This window comes from Geotrypetes seraphini, chromosome 1, assembly GCF_902459505.1.
Source record: "Geotrypetes seraphini chromosome 1, aGeoSer1.1, whole genome shotgun sequence".
NCBI classification, from domain to species: domain Eukaryota; kingdom Metazoa; phylum Chordata; class Amphibia; order Gymnophiona; family Dermophiidae; genus Geotrypetes; species Geotrypetes seraphini.
This window is the reverse complement of record NC_047084.1, coordinates 404,584,684-404,611,061: the sequence shown is the minus strand read 5'-3', so window position 1 is coordinate 404,611,061 and position 26,378 is coordinate 404,584,684. Positions and strand designations below refer to the sequence as shown.

The following is a 26,378-nucleotide window of genomic DNA, read 5'->3' as shown; positions in this document are numbered from 1 at the left end:
AGAAAAGCTGGAAAGCAATGATCACAAATGTTTGCAGTCTAGGCCAGTGTTCTTCAACCTTTTGACACCTATGGACTGGCAGAAATAAAATAATTATTTTGTGGACTGGCGGTTGAAGAACGCAGGGCTAAGTCATGCCTATCTCCACCCAATCGCCCCAGACCCCGCCCCCCATAATAGTACGAATTGTAACATCATTTTTTCCATTCATTTTTCATATACACACACACACACACACAATATAATCGTATTAACAACACATAATGGTTAACCACTAAATTAAAATACACAAAGCACACTGTATGCTTTTCAACATTCATTCCTACCAGAAAACAAATAACCTCATGCAAATGCAGGACCAAAAACTAAGGGCTCCTTTTACTAAGCTGCGATAGCGTTTTTAGCGCACGCAGAATTTTAGCACGTGCTAAACCCGCGCTAGAACTCATGCCAGCTCAATGCTGACATTAAGGTCTAGCGCGCGCTAAAACTGCTATTGCAGCTTAGTAAAAGGAGCCCTAAAAGTACTAATATTTACAAACAAACCCTAAGATGCAAGACTCTGCATGCAGTACAACCCCAGAGGAAAAGAAACAAATGCATTACTTCCTGAACAGACAGTAGATGTAAATCAGTCACTAAATAAAAAAATAAAAGGAATCCACCTACCGTTGTTGTCTCTCTCTCCCTCCAAGCTGTGTCCCCGGTGTTATCTTCGGGCCAGTCCATGATGCGATCAACGTGGCATCTTCGGGCCGGCACTCATGAGTGCTGCAGTGCACAAAGTTGTGGGCAGCGGCTCCTCACGCGCATTCCGAACCTCATCTGGAAGCCTTCTCTCTGACGTTGCGATGTCAGAGAGAAGGCTTCCAGTTCAGGCGTAGGACGCACATAGGAGCCTTTTCCCATGGCTTTGTGCACTGCAGCACTCAGGGAGCTGGCCTGAAGACACTGCGTTGATTGTACTATGGACCAGCGGCTGAAGAACACTGTCTTGGGCCCGATGGATGTGTCGGCCCTGTGGACCAGCAGAAAATTTCTGCAGACCGTACCAGTCCATGGACCGGCAGTTTAAGAACACTGGTCTAGGCAATAAAAATGATGATTTGCAAGCCCTAATGTTAGAGGCAGACTTGGATATTGTTGTGATCACAGAAACATGCATAGTCCAGCTGAAACACGGACCATGTTGGGCCCGAATATCAAATTCATCGCATTGTTTCTTTCTTTACGAGCAAACTGGTGCTTTTGTACTATAGTGATTATATTACTGCAAACACAGATTGTGGTTTCTATAAATCATAAAGTTTTGTTTCTACATTTTTAGATTATGATATATTTTTTTTAAAACATTGTTCCTATATCATCCAGAAATGTATTTCCACCTTTTTTCCTTTGAGAGTATCCTGTTTCCAAAGTGGCCAGCCCAGGTCACAAGTACTTGGCAAGTTCCTGAAGGGAATTCCATGTGGGACCCCCCTCCCTGAAGACCCTGGGTGCAAGACTAGAGGACAATTGTAAACCATCCAGATATTTGTTTGATGGTTGGTATATCAAACTTTGAATAAACTTGGAAATAAACTTGGACATAAAAACAGGCCAAGCTGAGAAAAAATTGGTTTCTGAGAAATTCCATCTTTAACAAGCCTCTCTCAAGCCTGTCAGTGAGAAGCTGTTTTTGTGTGAAGATGCTGTTTCTATGTAAGATGGGTCAATGGTCACGAGTGGTGTCCCACAGGGGTCAGTGCTGGGGCCGTTGCTGTTCAATATATTCATTAATGACCTGGAAACGGGGACAAAATTCGAAGTTATAAAATTTGCAGACGACACAAAACTCTCCAGTAGGGTCAGAACTGTTGAGGAATACAAAGAACTAGAAAGTGACCTGAACAAGCTGGGTGAGTGGGCAAAAAGATGGCAGATGAGCTTCAATGTAGAGAAAGTGTGTAAAGTCTTGCACATAGGGAAACATAGTAACATAGTAGATGACGGCAGATAAAGACCCGAATGGTCCATCCAATCTGCCCAACCTGATTCAATTTAAATTTTTTTTTTTTTCTTCTTCTTAGCTATTTCTGGGCAAGAATCCAAAGCTTTACCCGGTACTATGCTTGGGTTCCAACTGCCGAAATCTCTGCTCATCTACACCCTCCCAGCCATTGAAGCCCTCCCCAGCCATTGAAGCCCTCCCCTGCCCATCCTCCACCAAACGGCCATACACAGACACAGACCGTGCAAGTCTGCCCAGTAACTGGCCATAGTTCAATATTTAATATTATTTTCTGATTCTAAATCTTCTGTGTTCATCCCACGCTTCTTTGAACTCAGTCACAGTTTTACTCTCCACCACCTCTCTCGGGAGCGCATTCCAGGCATCCACCACCTGGAATATCCAAGTAGAATTTCCTAACATTGCCCCTGAATCTACCACCCCTCAACCTCAAATTATGTCCTCTGGTTTTACCATTTTCCTTTCTCAGGAAAAGATTTTGTTCTACGTTAATACCCTTTAAGTATTTGAACGTCTGAATCATATCTCCCCTGTCTCTCCTTTCCGCTAGGGTATACATATTCAGGGCTTCCAGTCTCTCCTCATACGTCTTCTGGCGCAAGTCTCCTATCTTTTTCGTCGCCCTCCTCTGGACCGCCTCAAGTCTTCTTACGTCTTTCGCCAGATACGGTCTCCAAAACTGAACACAATACTCCAAGTGGGGCTTCACCAATGACCTGTACAGGGGCATCAACACCTTCTTCCTTCTACTGACTACGCCTCTCTTTATACAGCCCAGAATCCTTCTGGCAGCAGCCACTGCCTTGTCACACTGTTTTTTCGCCTTTAGATCTTCGGACACTATAACCCCAAGGTCCCTCTCCCCGTCCGTGCATATCAGCTTCTCTCCTCCCAGCATATACGGTTCCTTCCTATTATTAATCCCCAAATGCATTACTCTGCATTTCTTTGCATTGAATTTTAGTTGCCAGGCATTAGACCATTCCTCTAACTTTTGCAGATCCTTTTTCATATTTTCCACTCCCTCTTCGGTGTCTACTCTGTTACAAATCTTGGTATCATCTGCAAAAAGGCACACTTTTCCTTCTAACCCTTCAGCAATGTCACTTACATACATATTGAACAGGATTGGCCCCAGCACCGAACCCTGAGGGACTCCACTAGTCACCTTTCCTTCCTTCGAGCGACTTCCATTAACCACCACCCTCTGGCGTCTGTCCGACAGCCAGTTTCTGACCCAGTTCACCACTTTGGTGGTGGAAAGGGAACCAATGTACAGCTATACGATGGGAGGGAGGGTACTGGGGGAAGGCAACCTAGAAAAGGATTTGGGGGTATTGGTGGATACTACGATGAAGGCAGCGGCCTCAAAAAAGGTGAACAGAATGTTGGGCATTATCAAAAAAGGTATCACTACCAGAACGAAAGAAGTTATCCTGCCGCTGTATCGAGCGATGGTGCGCCCGCATCTGGAGTACTGCGTCCAATACTGGTTGCCGTACCTTAAGAAGGATGTGACGATGCTCGAGAGGGTCCAGAAAAGAGCAACAAAGATGATTAAGGGCATGGAAAACCTTGCATATACCGAAAGGCTAGAGAAGCTGGGGCTCTTTACCCTGGAAAAGCGGAGACTTAGAGGGGACATGATAGAGACTTTTAAAATCATGAAAGGCATGGAGAAGGTGGAGAGGGACAGATTCTTCAGGCTAGCAGGACATCAAAAACAAGAGGGCATTCAGAAAAACTGAAAGGAGACAGATTCAAGACGAATGCTAGGAAGTTCTTCTTCACTCAGAGGGTGGTGGACACCTGGAATGCACTTCCAAGAGAGGTGATAGGACAGAATACAATGTTGGGTTTCAAAAAGGGCTTGGATGACTTCTTGAAGGAGAAAGGGATTACAGGGTATAGATAGAGGGTTACTATACAGGGTACTTCAGGATTAGGGCACAAACAATGTAGGTGTTGAGAACTTAAAGGTCAAGGACCTGGAAGGCCGCAGCGGGAGTGGACTGCTGGGCACGATGGACCCCTGGTCTGACCCGGCAGAGGCAATGCTTATGTTCTTATGTTCTAGCCTGAACTGCTTATCAAGATAAGACACACTGGAGAAAGACAGAAGTATTTGCAATACTACTGACCAGCTAAAGTACCAATGATGTACAGATGTAGGAGACTCTCCAACCTGCGATTCCCATACCTGGCTTCCATATCCCCCATCTATAAGAACCTAGCTTGGCAAAGCAATGGACAATAAACCAGGCATGAGGCCTATCCACAACATGGACATCTGTGAATCTGAAGCTGCAAAAAAAACTCTGGCAAGTCTGTCTCACTGACAGTTGCCAACCACAGGTGGGGTAATTTCAGCCTAAATGCTTGAGGATATTTATGAAACATCCTTGAAAATCACATGATTTTCAAGAACAGCACAGACAACCAGAAATAGCTGTTTATGTCTTGGCCTATGGAATCATAGAGAGCTTTGGACACGTATGTGGACAGCAGACCCGGCATGTATTCAAAACCACAGCATCTGCTCTTCTAAAGAATGCGGAACTAGGACAGGGTGTGGGCTGTTCTGGGAAAGGGCGCAAGTCATGCACAGATGACCTCTGGAAAGCCCCAGATAAGAAGTGTGTTGGGCCTAGATAAAGTTAGGTGGTTTTTGACCATCACCCTAAGTCTGATAATAACATACGTCAATGCTAATTGCTGTAATGATAATACGTAAATGCTAACTGCTTAGACGTCAATAAAGGACATGGCCAATTAGGAGAAGAAATAGATAGCTATGGCCAATTGATTAATGACTGATTAATTATGCTAATGACTTCTACCAATCAGAACATGCTTAATAGATTGTAACGCAAGGCTAGAAAGTAAATGAACTGCTTGCAATAGGGATGTAGGTAGTAGACAGGGGTAATTCTGCACACTGCTGATGTAGATTTTATGTTACTTTCTACTGGACACTGAATGCTGTCATTTTATATTCTATCTTGTATGCTGTTATTGACTATATAAATAAATTCATAGAGGGTCATGTGATGTGGTGAGCTGGGACGGACGTGTTCGTGTGGAGCTCCTGTCCCCCGGACCTTTACCGCTCTAACCTCAATATTCTTTTGGACACTTTCTTGTCTTTTCTGCTTTCTGGAGCTTGTATGGACAAATACTTATTCCGACTCTCCACCGCAATGAGCTCCAAAACTCTCAAAAAAGATAAAGACTGTGAAAAATTGCACCAGCCGGCGGGCCTGATGGTGGGCCCCGCTGGGGACTCCCCCACTTCCTCGGGATATGGCTCGGCTCATGAAATCACCGCCGCGGTTATCCAAGCCTTGGAGCCCCGCCTTAGCCAGCTCTCTGGGCAGCTTTCTAGTTTGGAAGCTTTGTTTTCCGAGGTTTCTCGTCGCACTGGAGAGCTAGAGGTGAGAGTGGCCGAGATTGAGGAAACGGCGGTTACTCACACGGAAGGCCTCGATTCCCTGCGGGAGCAACTTCGTCTTCAAGCAGAAAAGCTGGACGATTTGGAAAATCGCTCCCGCAGGGACAACATCCGTATCATTGGGCTGCCCGAGTCTATCTCTGATTCCCGCCTGGCCTCTACTCTAGAACAGTGGCTCCAAGCTTCTTTGCCTCTTCCAGCAAGTTTGGGCCCAGTTCGTATGAAAAGGGTACACCGGCTTGGACGGAGAACGGATGATTGTCAACGACCGCGTGTAGTTATTGCTAAGATACATAACTATGCATGTAAGGTGGCTCTCATGCATTGTTACTGGCAACATCGTGACGATCTGCAGTACGATGGCCAACACATTCGCCTGTTTCAAGACTATTTTTCGTCCTTGCTAGAAAAACGACGTTCCTTTTCACCAATTTGTGCTTCACTACCTCAGAAGAAACTACGCTTTACTTTGGCCTACCCGGCATTGCTGCGAGTTTTTACATCATCTGGGTGGCGCACTTTTGATGCCGTGGTGGCGGCTGGTGCTTATTGCAACTCTTTACCATCTGAAACTGTGGAATCTACTTCGGTTGATTGACTGGTGGACTTTTGGGCTCCTTCTTTTCTTGGTGGTTTGGGTCTAGGCACTCCTATTGTGTGACTCCTAGTATTTACGGCTGGGCTTTTCTGAAGGGGAGAGTGTTGATTTCATCTGGGGGATTGCATGGCGGATGGGTTATGTCTCGGGTTCTTGAGTGTTTGTGGGTTTCTATTCTGTTTGATCTTTCTTATTGATTGGGGTTTTCTGGATGGCTGGGTATGAATGTTTTGGGGGGAGTTTCTTTTGCGACCAGTGTATATGGGGGTGTTCGTGGCGTATGGATGAGTTTGGTGCTAGTCTGACTTGGAGCGGTTGGGGTCCGGGGGTGGAACACATGTGCACGTGGCTCCGACTTCCTTTGCTCCTTGCTTCCAGGAGCAAGTGAAGTGGGTGTTCTGTTGGGATCTAGGGGGTAGGGGAGGGGTGATGGGGGATGGGTGGGGGGTTTGGTGGGGAATTCTGTACTGTTATATTGGGACTTCTACTGCTGGTAGGGGTGTTATTTGTGGGAAGGTTGTTTGGGAGACTGGGGTTACTCTCTTCTGTTGTCATGGCATCTGTTTCTTTCTATGATGTGTTATTGGACTGTGTTCCCACGGTGGTTCCCTTTCTGTGCTATCTTTCTGTATACATTATCTATTGCACAGATGCTCCAGGGGTGGGGGCTGGGCTCCTGGAATGTGTATCTGTAGTTCCATACTAGGATTTCTCCTCTTTTCCTCTTTTTCTTCTCCTTTATGAGTTCTGCTTTTAGGATTGCCTCCTGGAATGTCGGAGGCATTATTTCACCCATTAAAAGAACTAAGATCTTAGCAAATTTACAATGCCACAAAATTGATGTTGCATGCCTCCAAGAAACACGCTTAACAGACGCTGAACATCTTAAACTGCGCCGTTCTTGGGTGGGTGAGGTGCATTTTGCTTCCTCCTCTGGCAGACATGGGGGTATAGCAGTTTTAATCCGGAAATCGTCTCCACTCGGGGTCAAGGTTTTGGATACGGCCGCTGATGGTCATCATTTACTCCTTCGTATTTATTTGGGTGCTAAATCGTATTTGCTTTTGGTGGTTTACGAGCCTGATGTTGCTGAATACTCTTTTCTTCAACGCCTCCTTGCTCTTCATTCTCGCTATTCGTCTGACCCTTTGTTATTACTTGGAGATTTTAATCTTGTTTCAGATCCTGATCTGGATAACTCTTCTTGGCCAGTTACACCCTTGGGGGCTCGGGGGCAGCTTCTGGCAGATTTTTGTTCTTCACTGTCGGTGGTTGATCCCTGGCGTCTTTTACATCCTGAAGTTTGCGATTTTACCCATCTCTCCAGAGCTCATAATGCGTGGTCAAGAATAGATTACTTGTTTTCCTCTCCTGAACTTTTTCCTCATGTGGTGGCCACCAAGATTGGCCCTCTGTGCATTTCAGATCATACTCCAATTTGGATAGATATTCACTTAGACCCTACTTACACTAGGACTTTCTCTTGATTCTGATATTTAGCTCAAGATTCTGATTTTAAAAAATTTTTGTTAGACCAATGGGCTGATTTTTTACGTCATAATTCTCAACATCAGGCCGATCCCATTTTGTTTTGGGAAACAGCTAAATCGGTCTTGAGGGGGCATATACTTTCGTATACTTGTTTTCGGACACGCCGATTAAATAGGGGCATCATTGCGTTGGAAAGAGCTTTGAGGGTGGCCAAGCGGGCACATACAGTACTTCTAAGCCTTTGCTTATAACTGAAGAACAGCATTTGACGACCCAGGCATCCCTGAATTCGCTCCTTCATTCTCGCATCCAGAAATGGACCTCTTATCATACTTATCGATTTCAACGTTTTGGTCATAAGCCTGGCCGTTTATTAGCTCGCATGATTGATACCCACCATTGTCGCAAACCAATTTTGGCCCTTCACAATGAAGGATGAGAGATGATCTGTGGCAAAGGTTCTATATGATTATTTTGCTAAGTTATATGCTTCGCCTCCTGATGCGCCTTTGGCTCTTATAGAAGATTATTTACAATCATCAGGGATGCATCGTCTGTCGGAGCATGCGATTGATTGTCTGAATCAACCGTTTTGGGCTGTTGAACTTCAGAAAGCTATTAAAGCACAAAAATCGAGAAAGGCACTGGGTCCCGATGACTTCTCGGGGGAATTTTACCAGATGCTGTTGCCTCAACTCTGCGGTCTCCTACTGTGTTATTTTAATGAGGCTGTACAAAGGGGCTCTTTTCCCCGTTTCGCTAATGAAGCTCTTATAACATTACTTGAGAAACCGGGAAAGAAAGGGGATGATCCTGGATCTTACCGCCCTATTTCTTTGTTAAATGTGGACCTTAAACTTTTCTCACGTTTGTTGGCTGAGCGTTTGGCTTCCTTTCTTCCCTCTCTGATTCATGAAGATCAGGTGGGGTTTGTTCGTGGACGCCAATCGGTGTGTAATGTGCGTAAGGTTTTACTTACTATGTCTCATTGTCAATATCATCGTATTCCTGCTCTTTTTGTTAGTCTGGATGCCTCTAAGGCCTTTGATAGTGTTCATTGGTCCTTTCTTTTTCTACTTTGGAATATGTTGGTATCCGAGACCTTCTTTATTTTGATGCGATTCGGTCTCTTTATGCTAATCCCCGGGCCTCTTTGTTGGTAAATGGCACCCACTCTGATTCTTTTCCTATTCTATGGGGCACTCGCCAAGGTTGCCCCCTCTCTCTTCTCTTATTCCTTCTTACTTTAGAGCCTCTTCTTTGTACTGTGTGTCTATTTGATCAGGTGAGCTGGTTGCATATTGGGGATAGGGAAATTAAAACTTTGGCCTTTGCAGATGATATTTTTTTAGTTCTCACCAATCCTGTGAGGTCCTTATCAACAGCATTAGATTTGATTTCCGAGTTTGGATTTTATTCTGGCTTGTCCCTTAATTTGGAGAAATCTATGGTGCTTCCATCTTTCTTGGGGATTTATACTAACTGGCCTGGGCCCTTTGTGTTGCAATGGGCTGATTCTCATCTTAAATATCTTGGTGTTCTTTTACCTATGGATTTGTCGCATTTATATGCCTTTAATGTTGGACCCTTATTGTGCGACTTGTCTACACAACTGCGGTTTTGGCAGGGATATCCGCTTTCTCTCATGGGTCGAGTTAGTCTCTACAATATTGTGGTGGTCCCTCATTGGCTTTATGTCTTTCAGGTGTTACCGCTTTATCTGACGCATAGGGACAAGCAACACCTCATTCGGTTGGTGCAACATTTTCTGTGGTCTGGTAAGCGGGCATGTCTTTCATATCGGCGAGTGGCACTGCCATGGTATAAGGGAGGCTTAGGTTTGTTGAATCTGTGTTTTTTAACTGTTGAGTGTGGTATGCGTCATATTAATGATCTGTTTCGTGGTACTACTTACTTTACTAATACTCCTTTGGAACTTTCCTGTTTTCAGACCTTACACTTTAGCGCATATCTCAATGGCATCTCTTCTGACCCTAGGGGACATCTTCCTCGCATTATTTTACATGGTGCTTTGAAGCGGGTTTGGACTTGGATATGCCGCTTTCACGGTGTCTCGTCTCGAACTTCCCCTTTCTTACCTGTTTGTCTCAACCCTTCCTTTCTAACTGGTGTGGATTCTGTAGCTTTTTTCCGTTGGGAAGCAAAAGGGATTCATTACTTGTTTCAATTGGTGGCAGATGATGGGACTGTTAAATCTTTTGCCCAATTACAAACTGAATTTGGTTTACCTCCTACCGATGGGTTTGCCTATTTTCAAATTCGACATTACATTTAATCTTTGCCTTTGGAAGATCGAGCTGCGGGTCGGCATGAATTGTTGTCTACCGCATATACGATTGGTGCTCAGCAATTGGTTCCGCTTAAATTTCACCACCGACATTTGAAGGATGAATCCTCTTTGCTTGATCACATTCAGCTCCGGGATGCTTGGGCTCAGGATCTGCAAATTTTGTTATCTGAAGATGTGGTCTCAATTGCTGTCAAGAAATTACTTGTTTATCGGAAATATATGACATTTTGGGAGCAAAACTACAAAGTGGTGCTGCATCTCTATATTTCTCCTAAAAGAGCGTTTTTGGCTCGTTTTCGGGCATCTGCTCAGTGTCCTCGCTGTTTCTTCCCAGAAGCGAGTTTAGGTCTTGCCCTTTGGTTGCAGCTTTTTGGGACTGCGTCTTCATCTTTATAGAACGTATCTGGAAGATAAAACTACGTCACTCTCCTTTACTACTTTTTTGGTATTATTCCCAGTTACCATCCCCGACAGAGGGGTACTGCTACTTTTCTTAAATGGTCATTGGCAATTGCGTTGAAGTGTATTCTTCTAAAGTGGTTGGATGCAGAAGCTCCGGATTTATCATTGTGGAGGACTCGAGTGATTTCCTTTCAGATGTGGGAGCGCAGAGACATTGTAGAGTTCTCCACCCCTCGGGGGCAACTCTTTCAACAAGTGTGGGAACCATTCTGGAACACTATGACTCCTTTGGCAAGGAGTTGCCTTTTGAATTTTTGATGCCAGCTTTGTATTTGTTAGTTTTGTTCTGTCATGTACTGAGTGACCCTGGTAGGGAGGGTGGGTGGGGGAGTTTGGGGGTGGGGGGGGGGGAAGGGGAGAATTGTTGTTTTTCCCTGAAAACTCTTGGAAGTGTTTGTATGGTTTTGCTTTTTACTTCCTCTTTAATAAAAATTATTTGTACATAAATTCATATCTAAGGAACAGCATTCGTGTGAGGTCTGAGTCATTTTGTGGTAAGGGTCTTAGCAGCAGACTTTTCCCAATCCCAAAGAGTAAAACAGATTTTATACTGTATATCCTAAGAATAAGCAATGAATTTCCCCAAGTCCATCTTAATAAAGGTTTATGGACTTTTCTTTTAGGAAGTTATCCAAACCTTTTCTAAACCCTGATAATCTAACTGCTTTCACCATATTCTCTGGCAATGAATTCCAGAGTTTAATTATATTTGTTGTTTATTTTATGAATGGTTTTTATTGTTCTCTGCTTAGAGGAAGAGATAATGGTTATTACGGCTGGGGAAGCTGGATGGGCCATTTGGCATCATGAAAATGTTGCACTGGTTAGCATTTTGTCTAAACCCAGTCTTCCTCCTGAGCTAGTCAGTCACATCATATCGTCCTATATCACTAATAAATGTGGATATCAAGTTGCTTTCCAGTGTTTTGGCATCCAGGTTGGCAACCATATTACCAACTCTTATAGGTCCTGAACAGACAGGTTTTGTACAAGGGCATCAGTCAGTTGTTAAATTCTGCAAACTGCTTATGTCTATTGCGCATTGTCAACGTAATTGGTTACCTTCTATGGTTGTCATCTTGGACACGGAAAAAGCCTTTATAGTGTCAGTTGGGCATTTTTATTCTCCATGCTTTGAGAGCTTTGTACTCTACACCCAAAGTGTGCCTGCTGGTGAATGGGGTCCGTAGTACATCTCATTTCTTGGTTGTTAGAGCTACGTGGCAAGGATGTCCTCTATCACCTTTGCTATTTGTGTTGTCTTTGGAACCCCTGTTCCGTACTCTTGAAGCTTGCCAGTCTGATTCTGGGGTTATGGAGTCATTGCTCCAGGTAAAAGCATTGGTCTATGCAGATGATCTGTTGGTGGTGTTAACAGATCCTCAAACTTCTCTTCCTGCTCTGATCTCTTGTATTATTCCAGGACAAGCAGGCAGCATATTCTCACATGTGGGTGAAGTCATCCATGGAGCCCCGATGTGGACAGCTGCAAAATCATTTTGATTTAAGAATTTTTGAAAGTTTGCGACTGACTGCACCATGTATGCGCGAGTGCCTTCCCGCCCAATGAAGGGTGCACATCTCCTCAGTTTCTGTTTTTCCACAGAGCTAAGAAGTTGGCTTTTCAACTGCTCTTCATTTTATTGTCTTGCCTTCCCACTCACGTGTATTTTTTCTTTCTGATTCTAATTATTTCTTTTAGTATTGTCCTTTTGGTAAAAAAACAAAACAACCCCCAAAAAGCTACGAGTTTTCTTTCCCTCATGGGCTTCTTGTTGGCAGGGCCTCTTTACATCACCTCAGCCTCGGATTAAATTTTGGCTGCAGCTCGTCAATGTCCTGTTTTTTTGGGGGGGGAATCTTCACTTGTCTTCAATGGAGGACTATATCACAAGTCATCATGGCATTGAGTACATTTGTGCCGACTTTACTGCAACCACCTTGCGTCTCGCCTAATTTCAACAACGGTTGAATCCTATTCTTAGCCCCCTCTTTAGGCGAGCCACGACACTTCGGGTACTGGCAGGCAGGCCTAATGGGTACCAGTGTCTTACATCTGCCACCAGTATCGACTGAGGGTACCGATGGTGTCGCTGGTACTGATGCTGCCTATGATGTTGATGGTACCGATGCTGCCAATGGTACCGAGGTTACCAAAGGATACTCATTCCAAATTCAATGCTATCAGTGCTTCTGACCATAATGGTGACACCAGTAAGACAGGCATCCAAGTCCCAGATATCGGGGCAGGCATTCCAAAAGCAGCTTCAATTGACATTCCTCCTGTTCTTTTTTCATTCCTGGTGCAACATCTCTATAACGTTTTTTTCACTTTGTTGTTGTGTTGACTTTTATTTTTTCACTTCACTGAACTATTGCAGGCCTTCTTTAAAAACCAAAAGCAAACAATGAATGAACTCTGTCTCCATGCTGCTTTGGACTTTTCTAATACAATAGGGGATTTATCATGGGTGTACACCCTGTAACATTAGTATCCTCTTCCAGATCCTCACCTGGCAGATATTGGATTACCTCTGCCATTAAGGTCTACACTGGGAAATCTAAAATGTCTGTAGAGCCTATAGGTTAGACTTCTTCAACTATTTCCTCATACATGGGTCAGTTACAGAGTTGGTGGTAACTTCCAGTGTTTTTTCTATGCCTACGACAAGCTTGATGCTCTCTGTAAGTTAGTTTGAGAGCTTGTTTAACAGGCTCACTCCCATGTGGGCTCCTTTGGTACTGACCCAGCCTAAGCGTCGCTCTATCCTAAGTTTGGGTGGGCCTCGATGCCACCGATCATCATCTTCGAGCCATTTTTCTCAACATCAGAATGCCACTGCTCTACCAGTGTTTTAAGGCATGATATAGCAGGCATGATATAGCCTGTCGGAGGAACTCTCGCGACTTCAGCATCACGCTCCCATTGTACCACCAATGTCTTCAAACAACTTGCCACTGCTCCATCAATGTTTTCAGTTGTGATTTAACAGGGACTACTATCGATGTACAGCGTGTCAGATGTGCTCAAGCTTCTTCAGCATCATACTTCTACTGTATCACCAATGTCTTAGAGCAGGGATCTCAAAGTCCCTCCTTGAGGGCCGCAATCCAGTCGGGTTTTCTGGATTTCCTCAATGAATATACATTGAAAGCAGTGCATGCACATATGTCTCATGCATATTCATTGGGGAAATCCTGAAAACCCAACTGGATTGCAGTCCTCAAGGAGGGACTTTGAGCCCCTGTCTTAGAGCAACAGGCTGTTGAGAGCTGGTTATACTGAAACTCTATGTTGACCTATAGAGTCTTCAATTATAACTTTTACTTCACTGTGACAAACCTGTGGCCAGCTTTGTCCCTGTAAGGGATAAAAGCAAAACACGGTCCCTGGTCAGAAGGGCTGACCAGGTTAAAAGTAAAAGTTTGGTTTTGGCTGACTACCCCTCAGACAGTGAGGTAGGGCAGGAGAGACAGGAACATCCAGCAGAGAGCGCCATCTCAGTACGGGTACTCTAGAAAGCCTGAGAGGACTCTTATTGAGAAGTGGAGTCCCAATGCTGGAAGGTATGCTCATTACCAGCCTAGGAGAAACCTGAATTATTTCCCTAGGGATTTCCTGCCTAACACAGCTGCTCCTAGGAGAGAGGGGTGGGGCTTTAACCCACATAAAAACAGAGTATGGGATCTCAGTAGGGAGAGCAGGGAGAGCCGGGACGGGGCTAGAGCTAACGAGCTCAGGCAGCGGCAGAAGCAGCAAGGCTTGGAAGCAGATGAGGGGAAAAGTCTCTCTCCTCCAGCCCACAGCAGTGAGGACGTGGAGATGACCGAGGACTACCTCAGCTCCACCCCAGAGGCTGCTGAGCAGACAGAGGCTATGGACGTCTCTGAGCCACTGCTGGAAGCTGGCTATTTCCCCACTGACATGGAGGTTAGTTGCTAAGGGGAAGGAACCAAGGCTGTGCTTGTGCTGGCTCCCGTAACTCAAGCCCAGCTGACAGTGATTAGGGGGAGAGCAGGAAAAATCTCTCCATTACACTATGTGACGGAGGGCATTGTTTGTTCAAGGAACTTTATCTGTAGGGGTTTGAAAGCTCCGTGTGAAAACCTAAGTGAAGTTCACAGCTTACCTAATGCCAGGAAGCCCAGCTGATAGTAACGAGCTGTGTGTCTCAGCTAGGTAAGCTGAAACGTTTGAGGTATTCATTGCTAGGTTTGGGAACTGTAATTACTCTGGCTGTGTTTGCAAAGTTTGAAAGTTTATTTTCCTGATATTTTTCATGTACCTTTACCCCTGGTGAAGAGGACTGTATGTAGACTGAAAAGTCCAGGGTATTGAACTGTATGTGGCATTTGTAGCAAGCCATTCTGACAACTGCAAGCTACTTTGTATTTTATATTTTTGCCATGACATGCGGGTGGCTGATGGTGTTCAGACCCCCGGGTTCAATAAAGTACAAGAACATTCTTTTGTAATAAGACTTACCTGTGTGGTCTTCTCTTTACAAGCTACTCTCAGTGTGGCCTGGCAGACTAGGCAGGCGCCTAGGTCTGTTATAACCTGAAAAGCCTTCCTCCAACCTGAGGAGGCCACGCCGACAGGCCAGAACTCAACACACCTAATCCCTCTGCTGGTTAGAGCAAGGGATAAGTGTGTCACATCACCCAGTAATTGAAATACTGGATTAAGACCAGGCTGTCCTACTTCAAATCATCACTTCGGCATCAGGCTGCCACTATGCCACCAATGTCGTCAGGCAACAGCCTGTCAGATGGGCTCCCACCACTTCAAAGTTAGGCTACCATTGTATCACTAATGTTAGCCTGTGCATCATGGTTGGACTGTGTTTTTTCCAACAAACGTGTTCTCTAGACTGAGGCGGTGTTTCCCTTCCATGTTCCGCCCATTCACCACTTTCAAACCGTGAGCCAGATGCCACTTTTTTTCACTAACTAACCAACACCACTGATGCTTCAGTGCCTAGGACCAGACCACCGTGTGACATTTATGTTTTTTCAGTTAGAATTACTTCCTACTCTGGGCATGCTATGGCGGAGGCTAAAAAGGGTGGAGAGCCATTTATTTCATTACAGACAGTTACATGCTTTCGTTAGATGGCGTGTGATTCCTGATTTAGGACCGACAATATTCTTGTTGGAATAGGCTTTTCAAAGGGGAGCAGGGAGGGGAACAATTTTGCATCTGTATAGGGTTCGATTGAAGGTTATTCCCTTGCCAACTAAATATAATTCCTTGGGAACAAGATTTGGGGACAATATTTGAGAAGGCAGAGTGGAAACGACATCTAGGTGCCTTGCTTCGAGTATCTGTTTCCAGCAGTGTGGTGGAGAATGGATACAAGATGTTGTATTATACTCCTGAGAGACTGAAGAGAATGTATGGTCTGTGTTCTGTCCAATATTGGCGAGCTTGTGGGTCATCTGGCTCCTTTATTTATGTTTAGTGGCATTGTCCTATGGCATAGGCATATTGGGATAGAGTGGGGAGGGGGGTTTGTATCTGAGGCACTGCATTTTCAGGTAGTTCCATCTGTGGCATGTTGTTTATTTAATATAAGGCTTTGCTGTTACGTTATCAGAAATGGATAGCAGTAGTGATGACAGTGGCACACATGTTGTTAGCGGCTGCTTAGAAATCTGTACACCTCCTGTCAATGGAGATGGTGCATTCTAAAATTAGATGTGTTTAATATGTCAAAGCTGACAGCTTTATGGAGAAATCGCAGGGGGTCTTTTCAAAAAATTTGGGCTCCATACATTGCTTGGACAGTTTTCTACTTAAGTGCTTAGTATGGGGGTTTCTCGCCTTTCTTGATATATTGCATTTTCTTCTGGTTGTTTCTCTAATATAATCCTAAACTACTTATGGTTTAGCTGAGGTGAGGGTGGGGAGTTTGTGGGTGAGTGGGGGAAGAGGGGTGGAGTGGGGGGGGGGTGGAGTGTTTGTGCCATGTACTGAAGAATTCTGGTACATCTTTTGTATTGTGTATGACCCTCTGGATTTTGGTATGTGTTTTTATGACTGGGTGAATACTGGAGTTTGTTTTGTTGATTTTGTATTGTATTTTGCTGTTTTCCCATTAAAATAAAAAGGGTGGAGAGCCTATCAGTTAGTTTTCTGCCATTTTTAACCCTGCAACAGATACTGCTGTCATGCAGGATCAACTGGGTTTTCTTTAATCATGTCTTTCACTGTATCACCAATGTTAACCTATGTTTCCTATAGGCATTGCATTTCCTCAAAAAATTTTTCTCCTATATCCTTTCTCCTGTTTCTCATATCCCGGAGGTTTGGGAGTGGCTATAAGGGAGGTTTTTAGGATGTTTTTTCCCTCATTTCTATGGTTGAACACCAGGGGCTTGTTTCCCTTTTCTTCGTTCACAAACACACATGTTCTACTGTGTAACTTCTGCTTCCCTATTTGATTGACTACTTATACTCTCTCGATCTCAGGGAATTTATTTATTTCTTCTGAACCCTGCATCTAGAACATTCTTTGAGTTTTCTACTCAAAGAGAGATTTCAAATGTTCTCCCAGAGCACTTTTCTATCCTCCTTGGATTGCACTGATAGCCTAAATTCTACTTTCTATTCAGATTCCTGAAAGTTTTTCACAGGAAAATCCAGTGGTTCAATGGTTACAGTTACTGCTTCCATTTTCCATGGCCCAGGGGTTCAGACCCCTCTTATGGCCAGGTACTTTGGCGCATATTCCTTTTTTATCTAACAACTTGGTTTCCTCTTTCGGGGTATTAACCAAGTATTACATTACATTAGAGATTTCTGTTCCACCATTACCTTGCGGTTCAAGGCGGATTACAAAAGATTTATGAAAGGGGGTTACAATGGAAGAACATTTGTCATTACTAAGTTGTAAGGGTAGATCATTTGTCATTTCAAGAGTTGTAAAGAGTAGAACATTTGTCGGTATATGAATGGTAAGTGGAGAGGAGTAGATAGAAATTTAGGAAGAAAGGGAAACTAAGGAAGATCATTTGTTGTTTTTCAGGTTGTACGATGGAAGAACATTTGCCCTTTCTAGAGTTGTAAATAGTAGATCATTTGTCATATCAGGAGTTGTAAAGAGTGGATCATGTCAGGATTGTTTCAGGAATTTCTTGAAGAATATGGTTTTTAATTCTTTTTTGAATATCCTGTAGTCTGGGGTGGTTATCAGTAGATTAGAGATCTGGTTATCCAGCCTTGCGGCTCGAGTGGCTAGAAGGCCATCATGTAGACCCTTTCATTTTACTTCCCTGATCGGGGGGAGGGGGTATGAATGGGGAGTGCGTTTTTCTGTGTCTGGTTGAGGTTGCTTGGATGAGGTGGTTGTTTAGGTAGGATGGGCTGTCTCCATATAGGGTTTTGAATAACATGCAGTAGAATTTAAATAGTATTTTTTCTTGGATTGGTAGCTAGTGTGAGTTGATGTATGCTTCTGTGATATGGTCATGTTTCCTCAGTGAGTAGATGAGTCTCAGAGCTGTATTTTGGATTGTTTGTAGTTGCTTGGTCATAGTAGTGGGACAGGGGAGGTAAAGGATGTTGCAGTAATCTAGCAGTCCCAGGACTAGGGATTGCACTATAAGCTGGAATTGTGTTCTTTCAAAGAATTTCCGGATTTGTCTCAGGTTTCTCATGACTGTGAAGGATTTCTGTATTGTTTTATTTATTTGCGGTTGCATGGTGCAGCATCTGTCTATTGTCATTCCTAGTAGCTTTATAGTGGTTTGGATGGGATGGTTGATTGAGTTGAGTTCTATATTGGTTATGGTTGGGATTTTGTCATTTTCAAGGAGGATAAATTTAGTTTTGTCAGGGTTGAGTTTTAGTTTGTGATCTTTCATCCAAGTCGTAACAGTTTCTAGTGTTCGGTGTAGTATATTTGTCATGGTGGCCTTTGGCTGATCAAATGGTAAGAGAATGGTTATGTCATCTGCATAACTATAGGTGGTTATGCCTAGATTATCTAGCTGTGTTCCAAGGGAGGCAGTGCAAAGGTTGAAGAGAGTAAGGGATGAAGGGGATCCCTGTGGTACGCCACAGGGATTTGACCAAGGTTCAGATTTTTCTTTATCTGATTTTACTATGTAGGTTCTGGATTTTAGGAAGCCTTCAAACCAAGAGTAAACTTTATCTGAGATACCTATTGCATCCAAGATTTGCAGGAGGATGTTGTGGTCTACTAGGTCAAATGCTGCGGTCAGGTCCAGTTGTATGAGAAGCATTTTTTTTCCTGTGCTTAGGTGTTGTCTGGCTGTGTCCATGAGGGAGCCTAGTAATGTCTCTGTGCTGAAGTTGGTTCTGAAGCCAGATTGCATGGGGTGGAGTTTGTTATGGTTTTCTAGGTAGTTGGTGAGGAGTTTAGCTACTAGGCCTTCTGTAAGTTTGATGTATAGCGGTATTGAGGCAATTGGTCTGTAGTTAGATGGCTGGTCTATTGGTCCTTTTGGGTCTTTTAGGATTGGGGTGATGATGATTCGCTGAGGTTGGTGGGGAAAATGCCGTCTGAGCATGGCTTGTGTCCATTGCTGAAGTAGAGTACGGAATTTTACACTGGAGGAAATGAAGAGGTACGATGGGCAGTGGTTGAGGTCACAGGAGGCATGGCTGTATTTTTTGTAGAGTTTATTGAGTTCGGACCATTGTATGTTGGGAAATTGAGACCATGATCTGTCTGCTGCAGTTGATTCTTTTTCTGTGGGGAGCATTGTGAGATTGTTTAGGTGAGATGGGGTAAAATTGAGGGTGGCTCTGGTATTTGTAATTTTGTTCTTGAAGTGATCTGCTAAAATGGTGGCTGAGGGTGGTGGGGTATTGTTAGTGGTCATGTATGGTTTGGTGTTAGTTAGATCTTTTTATATTTGGAATAGTTTTTTGGTATCTTGGGTTTCTGTGCCTATGAGATTAGTGTAGTGGGTTTTCCTCTTGTCTTTTAGTAGAAGTTTGTATTGTCTGTTTTTTTTCCAGGCAGTTTTTGTTTGATCTTGATTTGTTTTTTTCCATTTTCTTTTCTAATCGCCTGCAGTGTCTTAAGTTGGAGCAGTTCGTTGTCGAACCATTGGTCTGATCTTCTGCTGGTTCTAGTTTTGGTTTGTAGTGGGGCTAGCTCATCAAGGATGTTGATGGTTAGATTATTCGATTGAGAGATGAAGTCTTTGGGATCGCCGTCCTGGATTGTTTCATCTATTTTAGCCCAGAATATGGATTGCTCAATGTGTTTGCGTGAGGTGTATGTTATTTTTTTGGATTTAGGTGTGATTTTGTTTTTGGTCCATTTGATGTTGAAGGTATAAGTGTAGTGGTCTGACCAGAGAGAGGGGGACCAGGTTCCATTAGGTGTTTGAATTATTGGGTTGGATGGGTGATGGGACATGAAGGCTGCAATGTCGAGTTGATGTCCTTTTTCATGAGAGGTTTGTGGGTTTAGGATTTGGAAGGATAAGGCCTTGAAGAATGATAGACAGTTTTCTGCTGGTTTGGATGTTTGGTCTTCAAGGTGTAGGTTCAGGTCTCCTAGGATAAGGTTATATTCTGCTGTCAGAGAGTTTTGGTAAATGAAGTTTTCAAATTCAGGTCTTACTGTGGTCCAGTTTCCTGGTGTTATGTAGCAGAGCATGCAGTTTAGTGAGTTTTTTAGTGTGGTACTTGTGAGATGATAGGCGAGGAAGTCTATTTGTGTGATAGATGTTTTTTCTAGTATGTTTAGGGTTAGGGAGTCCTTGATTATTATTGCTAGTCCTCCTCCTCTTTTTTTCTCTCTGCAGGTCACTGTTATTTTGTATCCCTGTGGGCATACCTCTGTTATTCTAGGGTCTGCGTCTGAGGTTAACCAGGTTTCTGTGAGGAAAAGGCAGTCTAGGTTTTCAGTTTTTATCCAGTTTTATATATGTTCGGATTTAGGTCCTAGGGCTCTGATGTTTACGTAGGCACATTTTAGAGTAGTGATATCTGACATCAGAATGTGAGTAGTTTCAGGGTAGATGAGCGTTTTAGGAGGAGGTTGAGGTTTGGTCTTGGGAAGTGTTGGCCTGCTTCTCCAGGTTATGGTGATGGGATGTTGAGTGCTGGTTTGGAGGTTTGGGTTCTCCTGTTGTGGTGTCGGATATTGGTTGTAGTGGAGCTTGTGGGTGTGGAGGATAAGTTATTTGCTACTACTTTCCAGCTGGTGACGAGGAGGATTATCAGTAGGGTGGCTTTAGTGTGTGTTTGTGGGGTTAGCTTCATTTTGTTGTCAGGGTATAGGGATCTGGATCGGAGTGTCGTCTGTCCTGTTGGTTTTGGTGTGAGATCTGGACTGGTTCGTAGTGTCGTCTATTTTGCTTGGACGGTGTGACAGATTTGATGACAGCAACCTGAAGATCACAGGGCTCTTTCAGTCTTTCTCTGATCACCTGGCTCAATCAGGATCTTATGTCTCAGGGTGTGCTCTTAGCGGCACAATAGACTTCCGCTACTCATTTAATTTTCACACTTGGAATTAGGGTTTTTTTCTCAATTTCAAATTCAACTATCTCAGAAGCTCCACTTCTTCAAAGATCTATCAGACTATTTTCACTCAGGATGTTCATTACTCAACAATATCAGAAAACTCTATTTAAATTTGGCCATTTTTTGGCCCAACGTTTCTATTCTCTGCATAGAGCACATAGGCTGCACAGTCCACGTGACTCCCTTTGCAAGGCTTCATTTACAGTTCAGCGAGTTGGGTTTTTATTCAGTCAACTCTATTCGTGCTGAGCTCATCTGCACGATCTTTGCATCAAAGTCTCTAGTACTCTCATATCTTCTAGTCTGTACGGACCATCAAGTATGAATAGGCTATATTAATTAGCCAAGTGGAGCAAAGTTTTTTCTTCTTTAACTATCAAAAGCCTTGAAGGTTCGAAATTAGGCACTTCCTCACAGCAGTTTTTTCTCAGATGTTTTCCATTAAAGGGAGTGCAATTTTTTTCTAGCGAACACGCTCAGAAGCAATTTTTATCTTCATGACTGGACTCTAGATTCAGCGATTCTCCATTTCATTTCCTCTATATGGGACACTTCGTAAGTAGATTTCCTTGCTTCTTACCTCGCTGATCAACTACTCCATTTTCTTCAGGCTTATGTGCCTCATCTTCTAGAGGTGGACGTTCTCTTAAACTGAACAAACAAGTTTCAGATGTGTCCAGTCTTCCTCTTCTTTTCAGACACTTGCCAGTTCAAATGGGAGATTGCCACCATGATTCAGGTAGCTCCTTGGTGGCTCAGATGACCGTGTTTTTCCTTCTTTTTCAACTTAGTTGATGCCAATATCTCTGCTAATCTTTCCATCTGTTCTTACGCAGAGTCCAGGTTCGGTCAACATTCCAATCTTCAGCTTTAGTTTCTGACAGTTTGGTATTTCTCAGGCTGAATTCAGCTGTTCCTCATTTCTCTTATTGATATTAACAGCTTCCAGAACACCAGCCATTTTGCAGTGTTCCCAGCAACAATGGACACCTTTTTTCTGTTAGGTGTCTTATTCCTCATTAGGATCTGAAGTCCTTTCTGTGTTTTTTCTCGGATTTTGACTTCTCTCCTCCATTTGTTGGATTCTGGTCTCAAACTCACTTCTATTAGTGTCCCTCTATTACTGCCTTTCATTGGCCAGTAGATGGTACATCTATTTCTGCTCATCCTTTCATTCCTAGATCTATGAAAGGTCTTTTCAATATACAACCACCTCTCAGTGATATGGGATCTCAATGTGGTTCCTGTCCACTTACGAAAGTTTACATTTGAATCAAAGCACTTCTGCCAAACGACTGAATGGACTTGAACCATAAGTAACTAATCCACTTTTTACAGCGTTCCTTCCATGACAATATTGTGCTTCGCACTCATTCAAAGTTTTTATCAATAGTTGTCACTGAATCCAAACTTCTTTTCATAGATTATCACTGATTTCTATTCCAGTCAATCGATTGTGCTACCAGTATTTTTTCCAAGCCTTATTCTCATCTAGGAGAATCAACTCTTCATACTATAGACTGCAAATGAACATTAGCTGCTTATTTGCAGAAGACTATATCATACAGATCATCTCTACAACTTTTTGTCTCTTTCAACATTAACAAGTTCAGGCATCCTGTTTCCAGGGGATTAATAGCCAACAAGTTGGCTGCATGCATCTTGTTTTTTCTATTCAGGCTGGGCTGCAATTAGAGAGTAGAGTCACAGCCCTTCAAAGGTTCAAGTTTGGCAGCTTCAGGTTTTCTTTTCTAAATCTATTTCGATTGACAGAATAGATGAAGCTGCTATTTTTCTCCTAAGTTCATACCTTTCACTTTTCATTATTATCTGGAACTTTTGTCCAGACAGGATGGGCACTTCGGCCTCTCAGTGTTTCAAATTTGATTTTCTACAAGTCCAACTCTCCCACCATCCCATTCTGGTTAGCTTGGAGGTCACCCACATATGAGAATATGCTGCTTGCTTGTCCTGGAATAAAGCACAGTTATTTACCATAACAGGTGTTATCCAGGGACAGCAGGCAGATATTCTCACAACCTACTCACCTCCCCTGGTTGGCTTCATAGCTGGCTATCTAAACTGAGGACAGTTGTGAACTTTCTAAAGTTCTTAAAGCAAAATGCTTTTGCAGCTGTCCACATCGTGGCTTTATGGATGATGTCACCTACCATCTGAGAATGCCTGCTGTCCCTGGATAACACCTGTTATGTGGTAAGTAACTGTGCTTTACTGCCTATGGGGGCTTTTTCATGTTTTTCTCTCAATCTTGCTCAATCTAAGGCTCTCCCCCTGCTTCTGGAAGTTTGAGAGATGTGGGAAGAGAACTTCCCTTTGCAGTAGGTGAATCACTCATTTACAGTAGGTATCTTCGGATTATAATACCAACTCAGCTGTCTACTTTTTACACTGTGAATGTATCCTCTCTACTTTCTGAGACTGTTGTAAAATTGACTTTGTGCAGGGCCTATCCTTTTTTTATTGGGCCTTATTGATCTATTTAACATGATTTTGGCTCCAAAGTGGTTCTACATATTTCAGATGCTCCCTTTATTTCTAAAGGTAAAAAATGGAAAAAAAAAATTGCACAGCCTCTTACAATCATATCTTTGATGAGGAAAGAGAGAATCTTCCCATAACTATTATCCAAATTCCTAAGCGTTAGGGGGGACTGGGACTTTTAAACATTCGCTATCTGACTGTAGCCTGTGCTATGAGGCACATTAGTGACTGGTACAGAGCTTCTTAGGATTTTTCAGTGACACCCATGGAACTCTCTTGGTATTTTAGCTGTTATCTTCATTGCATGGGCCTCAGTCCTCCCAGAGTTCTCCAGTTGTCCCATTTATTGCCTTCTGCAAGTGGCAAGGGTTTTCTACATCAATGACTCCTTATCTTTCTATCTGTTATAACCCTGGCCATTTGCATTCTGTGCTTCATCAATGGAGGACTCATAGCATCCATTACTTGTCTCAGGTGTTCACTGATGAGGGGCACATAAAATCTTTTGAAGATCTACAAAAAGGATATTCTTTATCATCTAAGGATATTTTCTTATATCTTCAACTTTGGCATTATATTAAAAGCCTTCACTGGGAGGACTCTCCCTATGGCTACCAGTTTAAACAAACTTGCAGAACATTTTGGGATTCTATTGCCCTAAGAGTGCATAGCTGTTTATTGAATGTTCGACATGACTATTTACTTAGACCCTAATTCACCTGTCTCAGTTTGTTGTAGTCATATCCTTGGGTGGATGTATGGGGGGTTGGGAGAGGGTATACTTTCTTATGTTCTATGCTCTCTGGACAATCTAAAAATTGATATACCATGGAATATCATAGTTTGTTGTATTTTAGTGTTCAAAAAGAAAATCTGTGATAGCAGACCTTTAATTTCACCATTTCCTTTGCTTGATATTTTGTAGATTGGCAGCCCTAGCACTGTTGGTTCTAGAAGAGGAAGAGAGTGCATTTTGGTGTCTGGTTGATATTGTTGAAAATATAATGCCAGCAGAATACTACAGCAAGACTTTATCTGCATCTCAGGTATGGTGGTAGATTTAAGAGCAATGTAAGGAAATTCTACTTTATGGAGAGGGTGGTGGATGCTCCTGAGAGAGGTGGTGGAGAGGAAAACAGTGACAGAGTTCAAAGAAGCGTGGGATGAACACAGAGGATCTAGAATCAGAAAATAATCTATAATAATAAAACGCTAAGCGCGCATGCGCACTCTTAATGCCATGTTGCCTGATCTGTATTTCCGTGGCCGGCAGAGTGCGCATGCGCGCTTACCATGTATCTCTCTATCTCACAGCGGGCTTGCCGGCTCCGGCCAGACAAAGTTCATTTTTTTGTTCAAAGCCCCCGCTGCAGCTCCTCTATCGAACCTCACGAGAGTCGGAGAATACTTCCGAATCTGGCGGGGATCGAGAGAGGAGACGCAGCGTCGGCTTTGAACTAAAAAATGAACTTTGTCTGGCCGGAACCGGTAGGTAGGGGAAACGCTGCTGCTGCTGCTGCTGCACAGGAAGTGGTGTGGGGGGAGGGAAATGGAGGGGGAGGTAATGCTGCTGCTGTGGCTTCTGCACAGGGAAATGGAGGTGGAGGGAATACTGCTGCGGCTGCTGCTGCACAGGGAAGTGGGGGGAGAGAAATGCTGCTGCATAGGAGACAGGGAGAGAGACAGATAGAAAGAAAGACAGACAGCGGGAGGAAGGGAGACAGAAAGAAAAGAAGAAAGACACAGGGGCAGGGAGAGACGCAGAAAGACAGACAGACAAAGGGGGCCAGGGAGAGAGACAGACAGAAAGAAAGTCAGAGGGAGGGAAAGAGAGAGACATAAATAAAGACAGACAGACATATATTCTAGCACCCGTTAATGTAACTGGCTAAAATACTAGTAGTAAATATTAAAGAACTAAGGTCAGTACTGGGCAGACTTGCACGGTATGTGTATGTATATGGCCTTTGGTTGAGGATGGGCTGGGGAGGGCTTCAATGGCTGGAAGGGTGGAGTGAGCTTTGATGGAGACTTCAGCAGTTGGATCCCAGGTACAGTACTGGGTAGAGCTTTGAATTCTTGCCCAGAAATAGCTAAGAAGAAAAAAATCAGGTTGAGAAGGCTGGATGGACCATTTGGGTCTTTATCTGCCGTCATCTACTATGTTATGTAATTATATTATAAAATAGCGAAGCATTCTAACTGCATTGAAAAGGATGTAGATGGAATGGCTACTGTTCCAAAAAGTATGGTACGCTCAACCTTTGGCATGGAGGAGGTGATGGAAGCATTGCAAACAATACAGAGGTGCTCATACCCCCGAAAGTGACTGTTGTACAAAGGAATGTGTTATATCTGGACGAGGAGCAGTTATAGTTGCAGAGGAACATTGCATGAAGGGATGGCCAAGTATATGTAATTGTTATCATGAATATTAGTCTAACTATGCGAATAGGAGTTCTAAGTTTCTGAAAACACCGACAAGCAACTAACACAAGGCCCAAATATTATAAAAATAGAACCTGCTTTATTTACATGCAAGTGAACCAATGAAATAAAACAGTGAGACTACTATGTAAATGCTAGATAGTTTAGAGAAAAATATTACACAAATGTTCTTTAAATGTGAATGTGTGAACCCTTATCAGGAAAGGTTCAGAGTAAGCAAACTTGTGCTAATACAATCTGGCTGTGCAGTGAACTTCAACTCTTTTGAGATGCAGGAGCAGCTGACAGTAGAGCTCTGAGATTAGAGCAGATGGTACAGAATAGTGCTGCCCAATTCAGGGAAAAATTTTTTGATTCAATTCACTTTTCCCGCCCAATCAGGCGTTTTTTTTCAAACATCCTGGCAGGTTTATTTTGTAGTCTCTTCACCCACCCCACCCCCTTTTGTCCTCTCCAACCCCACGCTCGCTGTCCAACACCAGCTCTGGCAGGATACACATTTCAAATCTGACATATTGTAATCACAAAATAGAAAAAAATTATTTTTTCTACCTTTTATTGTCTGGTCATTTTATTATTCAAATCATGTTG

General features: G+C 43.3%; 1 protein-coding gene across 1 annotated transcript in view; it reads left to right on the top strand.

Moving 5' to 3' along the window:
• The window catches only part of TBC1D2 (TBC1 domain family member 2), a 523,004-nt gene that overhangs the window by 393,150 nt on the left and 103,476 nt on the right, over window positions 1–26,378 (top strand). Inside the window, exon 11 of the mRNA XM_033918140.1 lies at window positions 24,265–24,385. Coding sequence (XP_033774031.1) covers window positions 24,265–24,385 — 121 coding nt within the window. The remainder of the gene's footprint in view (window positions 1–24,264; window positions 24,386–26,378) is intronic.